Source organism: Dermacentor albipictus, chromosome 1 (assembly GCF_038994185.2).
Source record: "Dermacentor albipictus isolate Rhodes 1998 colony chromosome 1, USDA_Dalb.pri_finalv2, whole genome shotgun sequence".
Classification (NCBI taxonomy): domain Eukaryota; kingdom Metazoa; phylum Arthropoda; class Arachnida; order Ixodida; family Ixodidae; genus Dermacentor; species Dermacentor albipictus.
Genome location: NC_091821.1, coordinates 183648555 through 183667741, shown reverse-complemented (window position 1 = coordinate 183667741; position 19187 = coordinate 183648555). Strand labels below are relative to the sequence as shown.

The window sequence follows — 19187 nt, the reverse complement described above, 5'->3', positions numbered from 1 at the left end:
GCACTGTTTCACCATCGAGTGACTCCACTGGTCATTCTTGTACTGCTTTGAGAGCCAATTTAAAAGTATAATTTCTTGCTTATAGGATACAAGCCAGCTCGTTTTCGTCAATTTGACACACAATCTTGTCATTCCTGTCACAATCCAAAGACATACTCTGAGTGGTAGAGTCCCGTTAATTGTAAAGCTGCATTGTTGTGCGAGTTCTGCCAGTGTTGGTTCTATCCGTCTAGCGTTTGTTCATTCACTTGCTACAGTGAAACCTCGTTAATACGTGTACATACCTGGCAGAAACGCAGCATAACCACACACTGAACGGTAGTACGTAAACACCAATTAAAAATTTGCATTTCTTGACTTGCGCTGGGCTGCTAGCAACACAGAAATAAATGCGGTGCCGCAATAAATTTTAGGTACAATACACACTATGAGCTTTTTTTTTTCTTTATTTCACAGGCAGGAAAAAATTTCATCTCTCTCACTCGACCGTGTAATAACACAAAGGTGAGCAGCATTTCAAAACATTGTCAAAGAACGCAGTAGCCCAGCGGTTGACTCGTGCAGCTTTCCCTGATGTGTATGCGTGCATTTGTACAGTGGTTGCTACTGAGTGAAACCGCCGCCACTCCATTGAAATGCAATACTTTTCTTCATGTGGTGCCGATCCTCCCGTGCAATTTGTGTGCAGTGTGTCGCCTATTTAGTGCACACTGTCATTGGGTTCAAGTCGTCGTCACTGGAGACATTGTGATGTAAATGGGTAAAAACTGAACTAATGAGAAATGTTGCTGTTTGTCAGAGCACTCGGTGAGATAAAATCAGTTTCCTCTTGTCTTGAGAAAGGAAACAATACATGGTGGCATCACATACATGAGCGTCCACCTGTGAATGGAATAATTGCATGCCTGTGAGAGAACTAAGCAGTGCCTCGCTTTAGCACTTTGGGGGATTACAAGTGAGATGAAAATCAAAACAGAAGACAAAGGTACACAGGAAGATTGAAACTTGAAGTCATTAAACAAAGGGATGTCTCTGGAACCAACATTTCAACTAGGGGACTTGTCTTCATCAGGGCACATAAGGAAATCAATTTTTGTGAACCCTTTAAACAGAAATGGCACACACTAGCATAACAACAATGAAATGCATGGCAGTAAATAGGATGAAGCACAGATATTTCTTACCACTATAGTCAAAAAGTAGAACTCGTTCTGGTGGGAACTGGGAAATGGAGCTCGGAGAGGAAACAGCACCTCCTGGGCCACACTAGGGTCTGCTTTGTTCGTAAAAGACATATATATATATTTTTTTCAAATGTGCAGTCTGTAATGTACATATACGTATTTGTCAACTTGGGACTTTTCTCTACAGCTGTGGAGCAAAAATATATTTTTTTAGTGTGTAGAGGAACTTTGTTGTCAGCATGGCAAGCTGTTAGCAGTAAAATAGAGAGAAAGTAAACTTGTCTGTTAAGAATGCGTGTTGTAAAGATTGCCCGCTGTCCTTATGGGCAAATTGAATATACTTGATTTGCAGACACAAGCTGGCCCTGAGCGAGTGGAGCTGCCAGTGCCACGAGTTTCTGAAGGTGCCACACGAGTGCTGCTGGGGGCCGCGGGGTCCCCGCCAGGTGAGCTGTGGCTTGAGGAAATGGCTGCACGGGCAGCACATGGGGGCATCCTACCCCTGACCTTTCGACCACAGCTCAGCTGTCTCAGTTCTAGCACGGACAATAGTGCACGGCCCCTGGCAGTTGTACTCGGTAGGTATAAAGCAATATATCTTCTAGCCTTGCCGGGAATGGGAACAAACTAGTGCTCCTGGAATTTTTACTTTGCCCTGCAAAGAACTGAAGAAGCTATTCAGAATGAGGGAGTGTGCTACCGCCATTTGACTTTTAGTTGCCATGATCACAAGTTTATAATTTCTTGATTACTATAAGCTGACAATTTTTTTTTCTTATTCCATAGCATGGTACAACACTTGGTGTGTCATCGATGTATGGCTCTTTGTTGTGTTGCTTGCACATATTTCTTGCCAAAACTTAATTTTCTTGCTTTTTTTTTCCTAATTTTATTATGTAAATTTTTTTTTAGCCAACACTCCAACATTGTGCTTAACTCGTTATATTGAAATATTACATCAATATGGTGCATAATATGGTCTTCAAAGACATGTTCAAGTGCATAATAAATATGAAAATATGTGCAGATAAAAAAGGACGACATACAAAAGGACGTCCTTCTCTTGGGCACCATAGCTGACCACGCTTAGTGCCTGCACTTTGTGTACTAAAGATATTCGACCTGAGAAAAATGGTGCAGTTTTGCCTGAAAGGAGGAGCATTGATGGCGATAGCAATGAGGCAACTACAGTGCAGTTCACATATAGTGATATATCTGTTATAATGATGAGTCGACTTAGGAGCAGAGCGATGAGAAAAAAAAAACCCATACATAACAATATTTTATTCACCACACATTGGATATAACAATTCAAATTTTGCCTTCTGGACGATGTTTTCCATGCAGAATAATCGTAACATTTGTGTGGAAAAGTTCCCCTTAACTCTTTCGTTACCACGAGAAAATGGTAATTTCTTATAGGTCTTGAGGTCTTGCAAAAAAATTATTTACCTCTACAAATAATATTCCACCACACATTGCAGCATAGCATATTGTGCATAATGAAATGCTCTTTACAAAAACATACGTTGCCAAACAAAAAATTTTATTAGGTAAAACATAAAAATTCTAGAAAGTGCCATTTTTGCTGTGAGCTGATAAAAACAATAATAAAAAACATATCTACAAAAACAATGGTATCAAAGAAAATTCAGAATATACATTTCAAAGATAAATAACCCAGGAATAGTGTCCGAAAAAAATAAATGCCCAGTACACCGCTGTTTTTCGGATACATAAAAGAAACTAAGATCAGTTCATCGCTCTTGCCATGCGGTGAAGCAGTTCCTGGATTTTGTGAAGCATAGGTGCACTCCGCACTTTTCCCACAAAACGCCTGGTTTTTGTTTAACTTTGCGGTCCTCGTAACACATTTTACAGTTCTGTCTTTTTGGCATCTTCTGAGAGTGGTCCGATGAGAAGTCGAAGGAACATATTTCGCCAGTTCATCTAGAGTCATGCACCTCTTCCAGGGCCAATCGCTCTCAGCGTAGCTGGGCAACTACAAGATTATGCATCCAAGCATATCTGTTTGCATTTTGCAGATTGCCTTAATCACCTCTGTAGAGAAGAGGAGTAGAAATAAATCCCACGCCATTGTAAACTTTCTTGTGCTGATTCGTAGTGCTGGGAAGAGATGTGCTACAGGCAGCCTTCTTGGTGTGAACGGAAGTTCTTTTGCTGCCGATGGCAGCACATCATAACTGAGTGAAGTATGCACCCTGTAGATGATGAGCAGAGCTCTCAGGTCATGCAAAAAGATCGGCAGATAAGCGCGCACAAGGAAGGAGACCGCTCAAGGTCATAAAGAAAACTCGCCAGTGAACAGCTGCGGATCTCCCCTGCCGACTCAAAACATCGTTGTCATCAGAGCTTGAATTTCCTTTGCTGTCATCTTCACAATCATAACTCGAGTCCTCATCACTAAATTGAAGTATGGGTGTAGCATAGTTTCGAGTACGACGCTTATCTTGTGACGCAGCCGCGCGGTATGATGCCATGGGAGTGACTTTCGATAACTGCGCCGTGATACCGGCAGCGCCCCTTGTCTGGGTTTTACAAGAGAAGCAAAAGCGAAACTCTTGGAAACTGGTTGAAAATGCCAGCTGCACTTGTTGGGCATGCGGTGGACCTTCAGAAATACACTTTGACGGAATAAAACGACTCGGATTCCAAACCAAAGCTCACTAGTGAATAGCTGGTGTCATTTTCGGTTAATTATCACCACTTGGCACTGTCGGACGGCAAGGCCGGCGATATAATTTAATTCTTGACTTGCTGGGAGTCATTCGATAACAAAATTTTCATGCTAGCACAGTGTAATTGTGAGTGACATGCTTTTTTCTTAAGCGAGGCAAAAGGTGACAACCATGCCTCTTTTCGCTACAACACAGGCACATTAGTTTGCAAAAAGTTCTGTCAAAAATCGCATTGCCGGAGTGCAAAAATTTAAACTGATTCTGAAAGTTCAGTGCCTGTACTAACTATTGGATGGCCTTAAGTGGATAATAAACGGCTCCAACATGTCTAAATCGGTGATCTAAAGCATCAATCATTAGTGATCGATTTGAATAGGTGTGGTAAGGAAAGAGTTTAAAGAACAATGCTGATGCGGGGTGAAAAGTTTGTCTACGAGAGTTCATATCTGCCGCCGTTACCGCGCAGCGCGTCCCACCCATGCACTGATTGCCAGAGCTATAGAGAGCATTGCGAGTTGGTGCAGCGCGCCACAATATGGTGCTAGCGGCTTCGTGTCCGCGTTGCCCATGATTGTGCTCCACTATGCTATGGAACTACATATTCCACGTGTGAAAAGAAAGAGGAAAGGAAAAAAAAAAAGAGATGAAGTGGTGCTTGTCTTTTTACACTCTCTCAGCGAGCACAGAAATGCCTCGCGGAAGCAGCAGACAGCCCAGTTAGTAGAAGATTGTGCCAACAGAGTGCAAAGAGTCAGACGAAGCTGCAGATTTTGCAAGTCTGGATAGCTGCGATCTTGATGGCGGCAACCAGGAGCCATGCCGATCAACATAAAAAAGGTGGCCATTGTGCGCCAGGGTGAAACCCCCCATGATATTGAAATCAATACGGTGGTAGCTGCTGACATTGCTGAACTCTTGGGAGCATGCTGCTACTGACGATGAAACAGGTGGCGCTTTAATGGAGCAGTTTCTGAATGTAGATAGTGTTGCCTCATTCTGCAAAGAGATACCCTACAAGGCGCTTGTTGTAGCGACAGACGGAAGCATTGTGCGATGGAGGTGACTACCCGAGTGGCAGTGATGATGAGATTGACAATGGCCTGTCTTTGACATCGACCCCGATTGAGTTGCTGATTGATTTCGTGCAAGATAATTTATTTCTGCCATTGTGCGCGCAGCAGCTGGACACGTTGCACACTGCAGTTGTGAACCTGAAATTGCCATGAAAGCATGTGCAGATTTCTGACTACTTCAGCACGCCTAATGCTTCACACGCTGTTTGGATGTACAAATAAACATTTTATTTTTCACTGCCTACTTTCTACAATGTCTACTTTTAGCACAATTTGCAAATTTGGCTTCATTGCTTCGAAGGTATGTTTGGATTTTTTTTTCTTTTTATTCTTTTTTAACGGCTATGCAGATTTAGTAGTGGTGATTGGTTATAACGATTGGATTTTTTGTTCTTCTTGATATCATTACAAGTAGACTGCATTGTACATGAAGTAAGGTTTGTAGTTTTATCATTGTCTTGCATGCTCAGGCAAACATGAACAGATCTCACTCGATCACCATGAACACTTGCTGTCACAACATGAGCGAATGCTTCGCACCGTGTCTCTTAAAATTCAAATTACGCGACCACCAACACTAGACGCATGGGAACAAAATGCGCATCAAGGCACCAACCATCTGTGCTCAGCCGTTGCACTTGACGCAGATTACCTCTAAGATATGGTGCATAGCCCGTGTATGGACAGCCATGTGCAGCCACAGCAAGGGTTAAGGAAGAGAGGCGCATGCTCCACTACAGCATTTCTCATAACCTAGGTGTAGCTTTGGGATGTTGCAGCTGATCAATTTAATGTTCATTACAGTAAAGCTTGTTAATTCACAACTTGTTAATTTGGAATTTCAGATAACTTGAAGTAGCCGCAGCGATCTGTCCAACAATATATTGAAAGCAGTATGTAATGCATCCCACTAATTCGCACTGAAATTCATTCCGCCACCAATAATTCGAACTCCGCGCCATCGTGGATGGGGAGAGTGCTAGTGCCCGAGAGCACACTGGCGACGCTGCCGTCACCGTGCGGGCCACGCATGGCCAACACTTCTGTTGCAAGTCGGTTCTCTCCCTCTCTCAAGACCTTCATCATAAAAACGCGGACGCGGCACTGCGTGTTTATTTTTTTCTTTCTTTCTTTCATTACATCTTTCTGTTACATCCTGAAGGCTACCTTCTTTCTGTACAAGGTGTTCTGCCGAGAAGCGGCACCAGGTAATGTTTGAAACATGGCAGCCGTGATGTTTACCGGCGCTCGCAGTACCATAAAGCATAGCCTTTTAGATTCAGAAACCAACGTCGCAGCAGGTTGTGGTGCGTTTCGCGGGTGCATTTTAGAGCACAGCTCTTGTCCCTGCAGTTAGGGTTAGCGGCGCAAAGGCGCTTTTGTCGTCCGACGTTTTCAGCGCGCATCGCTTGGGGCCAGTCACGCTACGCCGCTTGTGCTGCGCTAGCCGAAATGCTGTCCCTTCTAGACTTTGACGCACATGTTGTCGATTGTTCTCTTCGGAGCATGCGCAGAACGGTCCCCGTCCCGCGTGCTGCTTTGAACACTTTGAAAAGCTTTCTGCGACGATTGGCGAAGCGGCGTGGGCGCCTTTTACACAGTGTATTGTGGGTCGATGCAGTTGGCGTGTGCGCGCACATGCTCACGCTACGTTGGACTGTATACGCGCGTTAACCGAGCAATTTTTTTTCTGACTTTCAATATTTCGAATTTTGTATAATTCGAATTTTCGTAGCATCCCCGCGGAATTCGAATTAACGAGCTTTTACTGTAATAAGCTCAATAATTCAGGTAACCATGAAATGATTTCTCAGTTTATGACTTCTGTATGTCTGCTTTTATGGGCCTCTGCCTTTCTACAACAACTTTCTTTTAGCTTTTGCTTTGAACTATGTTAAATTTGGCCTGAAATGCCATGCTTGACTTACACCTCGTACTGGCAGCATCGGTCCATCTAAGCCTGCTTTGCTGCACTTTTGTGTATAATGTTGATAAGCTTTGACCATGCACATTACTGTATAACGAAGACATGGTGGTGCCTACTTCTAGCATTGTGGAAATGGTAGTAGTACACTCAGCCAGGTTCTTTTATAACAGATGTAAATGCTATTTATATGAAAATCAGTGATACTCGCACTTCCTTTTGTGCAAGAGATCTACTGTTGTTATGTGCCATCTTGAGTGCACTGAAATGGCTGTTATTTCGCTGTCTTGTTTAAAAATGCTAAGTTAATTAACATGTTATATTCTTGAGGAATATAAATATGGCTGATGCTTGAATACTTTCATTACGTTTAGTCAACATCCGATTTTTCGGAATCCCTAGGGACTGCATAAATGTCTGAAAAAATGAATGCATTCCTTTTACTGCCCCCAAAGGCTCAAATCGACACAGGCACGCCTGAAATAGCTCTGAATGCCTGCCAGTACATTTATTAGGCATATCAGTGCTCAAAATGTCACAGGAGACTGCGGGTGCACGCGTGTATAATTAAGGAACACACGCTGTGTCCCGTGACAATATCCCCTTCCCGCTCTTGGTATGCTTCACCGCATAAGACTGCTGTATCGAGGCGAAGCTGACCTTTGGGAACTGACATTATGCAACACGTTGCGCTTACCGAGCTTCAAAGCCATTCGCGAGGATTATGAAGGCGGAGACTCGAAGTCAGTGCCATTGCTAACAGTGGTGAATTCTTTCAATAAAACACATGGCACCGAACAGAATGAAGGTTGGTAGTGAACGTCGAAGGGCAGGCAGGCCTTAGCGTTACCGCGTTGGTAGCTATGGCTGCCAGTGGATCTGTGTGTGGGAGTGCCTGTTCGAGGGGGCAAGATAATCAAAATGGTAGCAATAGTGGCTTCGATAACACCATTTCGGACCTAAGTCTTAAATATAGAATAAGTCTTAAATCTTAAATATAGAATAAGTCTTAAAAATCAGACGGCAAAAGGTTTGTCTCCAAAATTTCAAACATTGACCCTGTGGGGTATGTGGTGGTGCAGCAAAGGCACCTGAATTATCAGGCGTGTCCGAAAAATCAGGCGTCCAGAATATCGGTCGTTGACTGTAATGCACTCATGGCTTAGTAATCAAAAATGTAGTTGGTGTGTAGAACAATAAGCTTTCTTTTGCATATCTCATCTGCAGAAATCTTTGACAAGTATTTGCTCTGTAACCTGCTCTGGAAGTCTCTGTGACTCGTGTGCCTCTCAGCCTATTCAGTTGGGAGCAGCCCATTACATACTTCATGTGGCAGCTGATGTTGAATTTCATATTTTGCAGAACCAATCACTGTTGAACTGGAACTTCACAATCCTCTCCAAATAGCTCTGCAGCTGACTGACATGTATCTTCTGTGGACTTTCACTGCATCAAATGACAGTGGTGTTGTCAGCAATGACAATGACTTAGGGCAAGTGAGTATTATAATATTGCTGCTTTTTTCTTAGCTAGCCGTATCCACTTGTACTGACCGCTTGTACTGACCTCCCCTTCAAGCGCCCCAGGGTTCTCCACGTGGTGGGTGGCAGTGGAAACACAGCCCACCGCTCCTAGTTTACTGCTTTCAGCACTAGTCGACCAGTCGAAATTTCATATTGTTTTTTTCTCGCTATCCTGAGTTATTTCTTTATCTCGTGGGGAAATATTAGAAAAATGATATAGGATTGAGAAAATCACGCTTTTATACTAATCTGTCAACAAAAATCGGGTGTCAGGAGGTGCAATTGCACTGGGAAAATCTGGCCCCTCCATCTACGGGAATTTCCTAGTGGGCACTGTGCTGTCATGGGAATGACGGTGTGCGCCTGTGCGAGGCTTGTGTTGGCTGGTGTTAAGCAAGGCTTTGCCTAAAACATGGACATAGCTGCACAGATTATTCATATTTTAAATAAAATCTTCATAAAAGGTTTTAATGCCTGTATTACATCTTTCAGTTAAGCTTATACACTTGCAGTGTTTAATCAAGCAAAGAAAAGTGCAGAACAGACATCAAATTATTGCAATACGAGTGTGGACCGTGTCATCTGTCCTCCAACTTTAGTAGTCTGCCGATACTTTTTACGTTTAATATAATTGTACATCTCCGCACAAGTCCTCATAATTGAATAAAACACGAAAACTGTTTTAATAGAAAGAAAATCTATTGTGACAAATGGAATGGTGCCAGGTGTGCCTTCAAGGTGTCCTGGCTTTCCGAGAACTATGCCAGTCTGGAGCTGCCATATCCCTCCATTCCCATGCATACAACAATGTTGCAGTGCCAATTTTCCCCTTAGGTATTATTGTGAGACACTCAATAGTTGATGCAGCACCACCAATTTGAATCATAGTAAAGTAGAGAGATCTATGCTACAGATAGCCACAGTGCGATATTAAAAAAAATAAAAGTGCTGTACAAAAAAAGGCAAGAGAAGCGAACAAAAAATGGTAAAACTAGCGTTGCAATTTGTTGCTGCTGCCATGTGGACACAAAAGTGCTCCTAGTGGAGCACGCAGATTTGAATTAGTGGTGCGGGTCTCGTGCACACATTCAGTAGTGATGAGCTGTGCATTTCTTTGTTCCCGCAAAGATTGACGATTGCCGTAGGATGCGTCGCTGGCTTGTGTTAGTTTTGTTAAAGGGAAGCTGAAGAGTCCGTTGAATTCAATAAGACGCTCATATACGGATGCGGGAACCTTATAAACCATGCAGGTAAAATTTTGGGGCAATTTTTTACTTAGGAGCGACGTAATCGTCGGTTAAAATTTCGCTGTCGCTTTGCCCCCCGTCAAGAGCCGCGCGCTGCTGCTGACGCTGACGATGCGAGCGGAGACCGAAAACCGCGCAGTAGTGACGTCAGCATTGGTGCTCCGTTCCTTGGCAGTCTCTGCGACCGTGCCTGACCGTGCTTATTTCTGCGTGCGTGCAGTCACAATCTGCTTTGCTCGACCCTACATTCCTTTGTTTGTGTGTATGTACAGTGGTAGTTGACGTGCGCAGCATCAATCGAACTTGCAGGCCGATCATGCTGGCGTTCTGTGCAGCCTGCGGTTGCACGAACACCAGCGGGCGCGATGATGTTCCGATGTTCCATTAGTTCCTGCAAGACAAGAAGCTTTCAGCTAAGTGGGAGCCTGCTGTGAAGCGAAAGAACTTCAAGCACTCAAGAACAACAGTGCTGTGTGCTCTAACGACTTCCGTGACGATTACTACTAGAGTTTGTCAATAATGCGTGCTTTGGTTTCTCCTTCGTGTTAGCCCGCTGAACGGAAAGTGCATGTTTATCTTCCACCCTTGACGCAGGTTTCATCGCCAAGCACCGCGAATTTTCTATTCGCACGTGTGTTGTGAAACAGCCTGCATGCAGCGACCATAACGCAGTGCAAGTGTAAAGCTTGCATGTGTTGGAAAGCTGGCTCACGCCAGGATGCTGCGCTCCCCCTTCTCTTGCGCACATAGAAAAACTAACCATCTCATGTAGCCGACGGAATTCGCCGGTTACGAGTAGCGTGCGGATGCCGCGCTGATGAAGGTTCACGTGCTACAACAGCCGGTAAACTTTTCCCACATTTAAACCGTCTGTGTAGATTGCCGACAGCTTTGGGGCAGCGCACAAATGATGAAGTTCGCATCACCACTTACATTCTACGAGAAGGCATGCAGGAACTTAACACTACAGTTGTTTGCCCGGAAACGTACTCACTGGATCGCTGAGTGCAGCTTAGCAAAAAACATACTTGCCAAAGAACATTTCCAACACAAGGAGATGCTAACACTACGCCTTCGTTCGCGTGGAAGCACTGCTTGCACCAGCATTTTTTGCTTCTTGGGGAGGCCGGCTCTTCGCAATCGGCTTGTACATGTAGGGACTAAAGTATAAACCCCATACAAGTGGTCTTGCACGCGACAGCGACAAGCGGGACGATGGCTGTCGCGTTCACTCGTCGCCTACAAGCCGAACTCTAAGCGAGCGATGGCTTTGAGCAACGACTTCCCGGTATGAGGGCAGCAATATATGTTCTGAAACTAGCGTGACGCATGCTTTATCAATTTAAGTCAATGTATTTTACTGTAAAAAGGAGCATAAAATGTTTCTGAAGGTCTTGCACTAGATTCTTATTCTTGCATGTGTAAAATTCAGTAGTTTGCTCGTTCCGTGCGAGAAACAGTAGTATTTGAGTTATGTACATCCAGTTCCGGCTTCGCACTATTGGCTAGTCGCTCATAGCACTTCTGGGCGACGAGCGACGAGTTCTAGATTTATAGAAATGAGTGATCGAGCGACAACACCGAGCGATCTGTTCAAGCGAAGGCCTGTTTTGTTGCTCGAAGCCATCGCTTGTCGCCGTCACGTGCAAAGTCGCTCTCGTGGGGTTTGGTCTCAATGCCGAACTCCTCAGAGAAATGCAAGCTCTCGAAATTTTCCATGGCCATCTCAGCAAAACAGCACCAAACTACCTTGCACCGTGCTTCATGTCTAGCGGCAGCAGTCGGTCCGGACGAACACCATTGTTGACGTCACGAGGCGCCCGACCAATCACAGGGGGCAATGTGGCGCGCAAGCTGCCTTGAGTCTGCTGCTGCGCTTTTCGTCAAAATAAAATCTGTTTGTGCCTTCTTTCGCTCAATTTCGATGTGATATTAGAATTCAGAGGGTTGAAAACCATGACGTACTGCTCCTCACTCATTTTTTCTGGAAAAGCTTTCAGCTTCCCTTTAATGTGTCAAAAAATACAAACTTGCTGACTGTAGAAATCAAAATGGCAGGGGGCCATAATGTAAAAGAAAAAAGAGAAAGGCTTAGACAGTTTGGAACACAAATACCATGTCTTCTACATCATGTATGCAGATCAGTCTGAGAAATTGAACGAGGCACCGTACGGTGTGCGAAATTTTAGTCGCCGTTTTGTACATTCATTTTGTAATGTTTGCGGTAGTTCTGTGGGGAATTCCAAATAATTCAGTGGGTTTGAAAAATCTATTGGCGACTTACTTTCCTCTATATTATCTTTTTTCTTTCTTTTTCTGTGTTATACCCCAGTTAAGCGTGCAAGTTAAGTGCACTTACGGAGAGCGCACTCAGTTTTATGTGCACGTTCCCAAATCTAAACATCGCAAGGGGAGTGTACTTGCAGAAGGGTGCGCTATGGTTGGAGTGCATTCAGGGAACGCATTTTGCTGGTCGAGTTTCAATGGTACAGCGGTTTCAATGATACAAAATGTAATGCATAGAAAAAGGACACAGAAGTTCATTCTAGCTGTTGAACAGCTTTTAACAAAATAATCGGAACAGAACTCGCTCATATTCTGTTCTAGCAGGATCAGATGCCGCCTCTCGCCTGCCCCCATCGTGTTCTGGATTGGCTAGGCATTCGTCTTGGCCAGCCTTGACTTGTAACAGTCTTGTGATAAAAATATTTGTGTTTTTTGTTGAGTAACTATAGGTTAAAAGTGTTTTGTATTTATAATACAACTAAAGCAATTGCTTTTTAGAAGGTTATCTTAATCTACATCTTCAAAAAAACATGATTTTAGTCTGTCGCAATTTTTTAGTGCAAATGGGCTCTGTTTTCCTGTTTAACACTGCGTAGCCTGAAGTGTCACTCAAGGTCCCGAAGTGCACTCCCCGTAAGTGCACTTAACTTGCCTGCTTGACAGGGGTATTACTTTGTGTGCTTCATGCAAAAACCACGGGTCCTCGGACTATAGCCTTTCAGTGTTCGTAAATTTAAACGGATGCAAACATCTCAGTTGCATGCTTCGTTTCTGGATACGTGCGGCATCTGGTCTAGGTGTTTTGCACATGTGCAGGCTTTGAAAAATTTTAACTTTGTTATTGTGTTGTACTGCTTATAGTGCGAACATTTGTAACTCCGGCGACTTACGTTATAAGTGGTCTATGCTGTATCTCATGCCTCGGTTCTTTGATGTGGCAGTTGACTGGTTAGCAGACATAGCTTTTACACAAAATTTGGTTAATAACCACAGTTGCCCAATGATGAGCACAAAACTGAGCAAATGGCCTGAGTACCAGATTGGAACTCTATCTTGTTTTCATCATTTTAGGACGGGGACCTTGACGGAATCGTTAAAACTGATGTCCTGAGTGAGATCCTCCTAGAACCTGACCAGACACAGAAGGTAAGTGGCATGTAAAAGTAGTGATGCCATGCTGTGATGCTTTATCCATGCACATGGCCACACATTATGTGTGCTTGATGTGGCATGGAGATGTGTTCTATGCGCTAAGAGAACAAACCAGCTTAGCTGGACCTGCTAAAAAATTTGGTCATTTTGGGTATACAGTAAAGCCTCATTTGTACGTTTTGAGGGAAAAAAAAATGCAAGAAAATATATGCCAACTGGGAAAACATATTGTTATGGAAGGATGAGAGAAGAGAGAGGAAGAGGATCAGAGACGCTGGCTGCTGTGGGTTGTTGGTGGTCAGCCATCTTAAGTATTCTGACTCATCCTGTATATATATTGTAAATATAGTTTTTATATACTCGCAACATCCCCGTAACATATTGGTGAGAGGTGTAGGGTATCACGGCTGGAAACGAAGCTCCGCAGTGAATGTCGCATCACCGTCTGCACCATGAATGACAGTGAGCATGCCAGATCAACGTCGTTGCCGCCTCCAACGTCACCGTTGCCAGCTATGTCGCTGTCGCCTTTGGTTGTTGTTGTGCAACCCAAGGATCCTGGAACTTTTTGTGGGACCGATGGCGCCGATGTTGAAGAGTGGGCGGGCATGTAGGAATGCGTGAGTGGAATCAACAGATGGTACCCTACGCTTATGCTAGCTAACCTGTTCTACCTAAGCAGCACGGTAAAGGTGTGGTATGAAAACCACGAAGAGGAGCTAACCAGCTGGGACCAATGCAAAGAGAAATTGACAGAGTTGTTTGGCAAACCAGCTGGCCGTAAGATTGCCGCAAAGCAGGAACTGGTCTCTAGTGCCCAATCCCCCACGGAGTCCTATGTCTCGTACATCCAGGACGTGCTGGCACTTTGTCGCAAAGCCGATCACGACATGACAGAAGCTGAGAAGGTTGGGCACGTGCTTAAGGGCATTGCTGACGACGCGTTTAATCTGCTCATGTGCAAGAACTGCTTTACAGTTGACGCACGTTTAATTGTAGCCGGCTGCCCTACTTCTGTTCTCTTTACTGTGATCGATAACTGCCCTCACGACATTATCCTTGGATTGGACTTTTTAGCCACTCATTCTGCTCTCATCGACTGTGCGACCGGCGTTCTTCAGTTAAAACTGCCTCAACTCGCCGATGCTCTGAGTACCGCCCCACCGCGCGCGCTTGTGCTCACTTCAAGATGTGCGTCTGTCACCCAAGGCAGTTACTTACGTCACTTTGACCGCCCAGCCACAGGTTCCTAACGTTGAATATGTGCTTCACCCCATCATCGACGTGCTTTTGAACCGGAATGTTGCTGTTCTGCATACGTTGGTCACGGTTACTAATAACGACGTCGTTCTACCGCTTCCTAATTTCAACCTGTGCCCTCAAGTGCTTCCGGCAGGCATGTTCTTGGCCAGCGTTTCTGGTGGTTGCGAATTTGATATTGAGAGTCTGAATGCCGAGAGTGGCTTATTAGCGCCAATTGCAGCTGACAGCTCTGGTTCCTTAACGGACGACTTGACGAAAATGATTGCACCTGACCTCACCTCTGCACAGGCCACGGACATACGACTCCTGCTTGAATCGTACAGTGACATCTTTGATTTCGGCAACAGGCCTTTAGGCCAACCATCCGTTGTTCACTACCGTATAAACACTGGAGATACAAATTCTATTCGTCAGCGCCTCTATCTTGTATCGCATGCTGAACGTCGAGTCATCCAATTAGAAGTTGACAAAATGCTCTGCAAAGGGGTCATCGAGCCATCAGGCAGCCCTTGGGCTTTGCCTGTTGTCCTTGTGAAAAAGAAAGATGGTACCTGGCGTTTTTGCGTCAATTATCACCGCTTAAACAAGATTACGCGAAAAGACGTCTACCCACTACAACGCATCGATGACGCCTTGGACTGCTTGCACTGAGCTAAATACTTCTCGTCCATCGATCTTTGATCCAGCTACTGGCAGATTTCAGTTGATGAAATGGACCGCTAGAAGACTGTTTTCATCACACCGGATGGCTTATATCAGTTCAAAGTCATGCCCGTTGGCCTATGGAATGCTCCTGCTACATTTGAACGTATGATGGACTCTCTTCTGCAGGGCTACAAATGGACCACCTGTCTTTGTTACCTTGACGACGTTATAGTTTTTTCTCCCACGTTCGGCAGCCACCTTACCCGATTCGCTGCAATTCTTGTGGTCTTCCAAAAAGCCGGCCTTCAACCGAACTCCACGAAGTGTAAATTCAGGTGTGTCAGATCATCGTGTTGGGACACCTCGTTGACGCATCCAATGTCTGGACCAGATCCGGGAAAAGTTCGCACCGTAGGCTGTTTCCCTGTGCCACGTTCTGCCTCTGACGTGCGCCGCTCGTCAAAAACTCGACGTTGCTTGACCTTTGACAGATCTTCTAAAGAAGAACGCGCGATTCTCATGGGGCCCGGAGCACGCTTATGCGTTGGCCGCTCTCATCGGGTTTCTGGTCACCCCTCCCATACTTGCCCACTTTGATCCGTCTGCACCGACCAAGTCCACACTGACGCAAGCGGCGATGGCATCGGCACTGTTCTCGCCCAACACCAGAATGGTAACGAGTGCGTGATAGCTTATGCCAGCCGCCTGCTGTCACCTGTCAAGAGAAATTACTCAATCGCTGAGCTCCCGGGGAGTGCTTGGCTTTAGTTTGGGCTGTCGCCAAGTTCCGGCCATATTTGTACGGCCGGACGTTTTCGGTCGTCACAGACCACCAAGCACTCTGCTGGCTGTCTTCCCTACGGGACCTGACTGGACGGCTTGGTCGCTGGGCTTTGTGGCTCCAGGAGTTTTCATTTGTTGTCAACTATAAGTCTGGATGTCTGCACAAGGACGCTGACTGCCTCTCGCGTCATCCCGTGCATCCACCCGATCCTGTTGCGCATGATCCGGTGACCTGCGTGATGGCTTTGACTGACATGACCAACATGTGCGCTGAGCAACAATGCTACGCATCCTTATGGTCCATCATCGCCGGAGTGCAATTTGGCAGCACCGACAGTACGTGCCGCAAGTTCGTGTTGCATGACGGCATCCTCTGCTGCTGCAATATCAACCCTGACGGCCCTGAGTTGCTGTTTGTCCTTCGTCGTCATCTGCGACCCATCGTTCTCGAACAACTTCACGATGCACCAACGGCGGGACACCTTGGAGTTTTGCATACATACGACCGCGTACGACGCCGGTTCTTCTGACTGGGTCTCTACCGTTCTGTGTGTCGTTATGTCGCAACTTGCGAATTGTGTCAGCGCCGGAAGAAACCTCCCCCGGCACCTGTCCGACGACTCCATCCCATTGATGTTCCCTCTGAAGTGTTCTTTTGTGTAGGCCTTGACCTCCTTGGCCCTTTTCCGTCAACGACTAGAGGGAACAAGTTGACCGCCATCGCTACTGATTACGTGACACGCTACGCGATAACAAAGGCGTTGCCGACTAGTTTCGCGACCGACGTTACCGATTTTCTCCTTCAAGACGTCATTCTCCAGCACGGTGCACCTCGACAGTTACTTACAGACCGCGGCTGCTCATTCTTGTCTCGAGTTGTGGATGACCTCCTCCGCTCTTGTGCGACTGAGCACAAGCTGTCCAACGCCTACCATCCAGAAACGAACGGTCTTACGGAACGTCTCAACCGAACAATCACAGAGATGCTGTCGATGTAAGTCTCCAACGATCACCGACTGGGATGCCACGCTGGCTTACGTGACATTCGCGTATAATTCGTCCCGACATGACACCGGAGGATATTCACCCTTTTATCTTTTGTATGGTCGTGACCCCACTTTGCCCTTTGACACCATCCTACCTTCCGTGCCCCGCGTTGCCACTGAGTACCCTTGTGAAGTCATCGATTGCGCTTACATGGCCCGTCAAGTCGCCCAATCTTGCTTATTAGCCTCGCAGCATCTGCAAAAAAGAGCGTTACGACTGGTGCCATCGCGATGTTCAGTTCGCCCGGGTGCTTGGGTGCTGCTTTGGTCACCATGTCGTCGGATCGGCCTCTCCCAGAAGCTTCTCTCTCGCTACACTTTGATGCATAGTAGTAGTAGTAGTATAAAACTTTTATTAGAAAAAAAATCACATTCAGGTCCAGTGGGTGGGTCCCTCAGTCCAGGGCCCCACTGGCGATCGCGGCACGCCGGGCTTGGTCGAGAAGGGCCAATTGGTCCTCCCGCACCGTGCTGGCGAGCCACACCTCCCACTGCCTACTGTTGGAGTTTTGCCCCATAAGGGGTGATTGGATTTCTTGTGGCCGACTCTGGCACGACCATGTGATATGGTCAAGAGATGGCCGCCCTCCGCACCAAGGGCAAGTGTTGGGATACCGGGTGGGGTATATGTGGTGTAGTAGGAGTAGGTGTGGGTATGTACGGGTTTCTAGTCGGCGCCAGTCCCGCATTTGCGCTGAGTCCAAGGATGTGTCTGGAAAGCTATACCGTTGCCTTCCTCGTCTCTGTGCCTCCAAGATATATCTTTTGCAGTGATCGGAGATTCTACGAGAGTGCGTTCCGTCGCTCGGATGCTATATTCTCGAGTGAACCCGCCGTGGTTGCTCAGTGGCTATGGTGTTGGGCTGCTGAGCACGAGGTCGCGGGATCAAATCCCGGCCACGGCGGCCGCATTTCGATGGGGGCGAAATGCGAAAACACCCGTGTGCTTAGATTTAGGTGCACGTTAAAGAACCCCAGGTGGTCAAAATTTCCGGAGTCCTCCACTACGGCGTGCCTCATAATCAGAAAGTGGTTTTGGCACGTAAAACCCCAAATATTATTATTATTATATAAGTCGACAGCAATGGACAGAGCTATGTCACTCTCTAGACGGGCAACTCCACCAACCCCGCTCGTGGAAAATCCTCAGACATTTGATTGATAGCACCACCACCCGCTCATATCAACAAGATCGCCTCGCCAAGCTTTTATTCACAGAGAGCAAGACGCATGGCCAGGACCACGTTAAGAATAGCTTATGTCAAAAGTACATCCCATCTGGGCCCACTCAACCTCACGGCCCATACACAGGGACCTCCAACCCTGCCCTTGATGAAGATTTCAGCTTGGCAGAGATTCATGCTGCCCTGCATAAGCTGAACAGCCGTTCGGCGCCAGGCCCAGATGGTGTTACGAATAAAACACTAAGAAATCTAGATGACCCCTCGGTGCAACAACTCACCGAATACATCAACACCTGCTGGCGCCAGGGATCCATTCCCCCGACATGGAAAACAGCCAAAGTAATTCTCATCCCCAAACCCGGTAAGCCATCTAGCCTCGCCAATCTCCGGCCCATATCACTAACTTCATGTGTAGGCAAGGTCATGGAGCACGCACTCCTAACCCGTGTAAACACTCACCTCGAAGACACATGTGCTTATCCCCACTCGATAATTGGCTTTCGACAGCATCTTTCCACCCAAGACGCTATGCTCCAACTTCAGCATCAGATCCTAGATGGCAAATCCCGTCACACGAAGGCGATCTTGGGCCTCGACCTCGAGCGCGCTTTCGATAATATAAGGCACTCCACCATCCTTCAGCGCATCTCCTTGCTCAACCTTGGAGAACGCACTTACAACTACGTAAGTGACTTTCTATCCAATCGGAAGGCCTTCCTGTCGGTCGGAGACATTCGATCGGAGGAACTCTCCCTCGGCAGCACGGGCACACCACAAGGCTCTGTCATTTCCCCAATACTGTTTAATCTGGTTATGATTGGATTAGCCCAAGAACTACAAAAACTCGACGGCATTGAACACACCATATACGCCGATGACATTACAATCTGGGCTGCAAAGGGCAGTGACGGCCAAATCGAAACTGCCCTACAAGACGCCATTGACGTCGTAGAAAATTATCTTGAAGGCACGGGACTCCGCTGTTCCCCTGAAAAGTCGGAGCTTCTCCTATACCGCCCCACACTCCGTGGACGCCCCCCGCGGGGCTCCACAACTAAACGCCAATACGAGGAAATAGAGCTCAACCTGAGCGATGGCAGACCTATACCCGTGGTCCCTTGCATCCGCGTTCTTGGTATGACCATAGAAGCCAACGGAGCTAACTCTACGGCTATCTC

The 19187-nt window shown here is 46.3% G+C and overlaps 1 protein-coding gene across 2 annotated transcripts in view; it reads left to right on the top strand.

The window, feature by feature from the left end:
• Positions 1-19187, top strand: part of l(3)76BDm (trafficking protein particle complex subunit 8 homolog l(3)76BDm) — a 149924-nt gene that overhangs the window by 65133 nt on the left and 65604 nt on the right. The window contains exons 14-17 of one of the 2 annotated variants that reach the window (XM_070530480.1): positions 457-504; positions 1537-1762; positions 8243-8376; positions 13008-13082. In XM_070530480.1, coding sequence (XP_070386581.1) covers positions 457-504; positions 1537-1762; positions 8243-8376; positions 13008-13082 — 483 coding nt within the window. The remainder of the gene's footprint in view (positions 1-456; positions 505-1536; positions 1763-8242; positions 8377-13007; positions 13083-19187) is intronic. The other variant, XM_070530481.1, reaches the window with a different exon arrangement.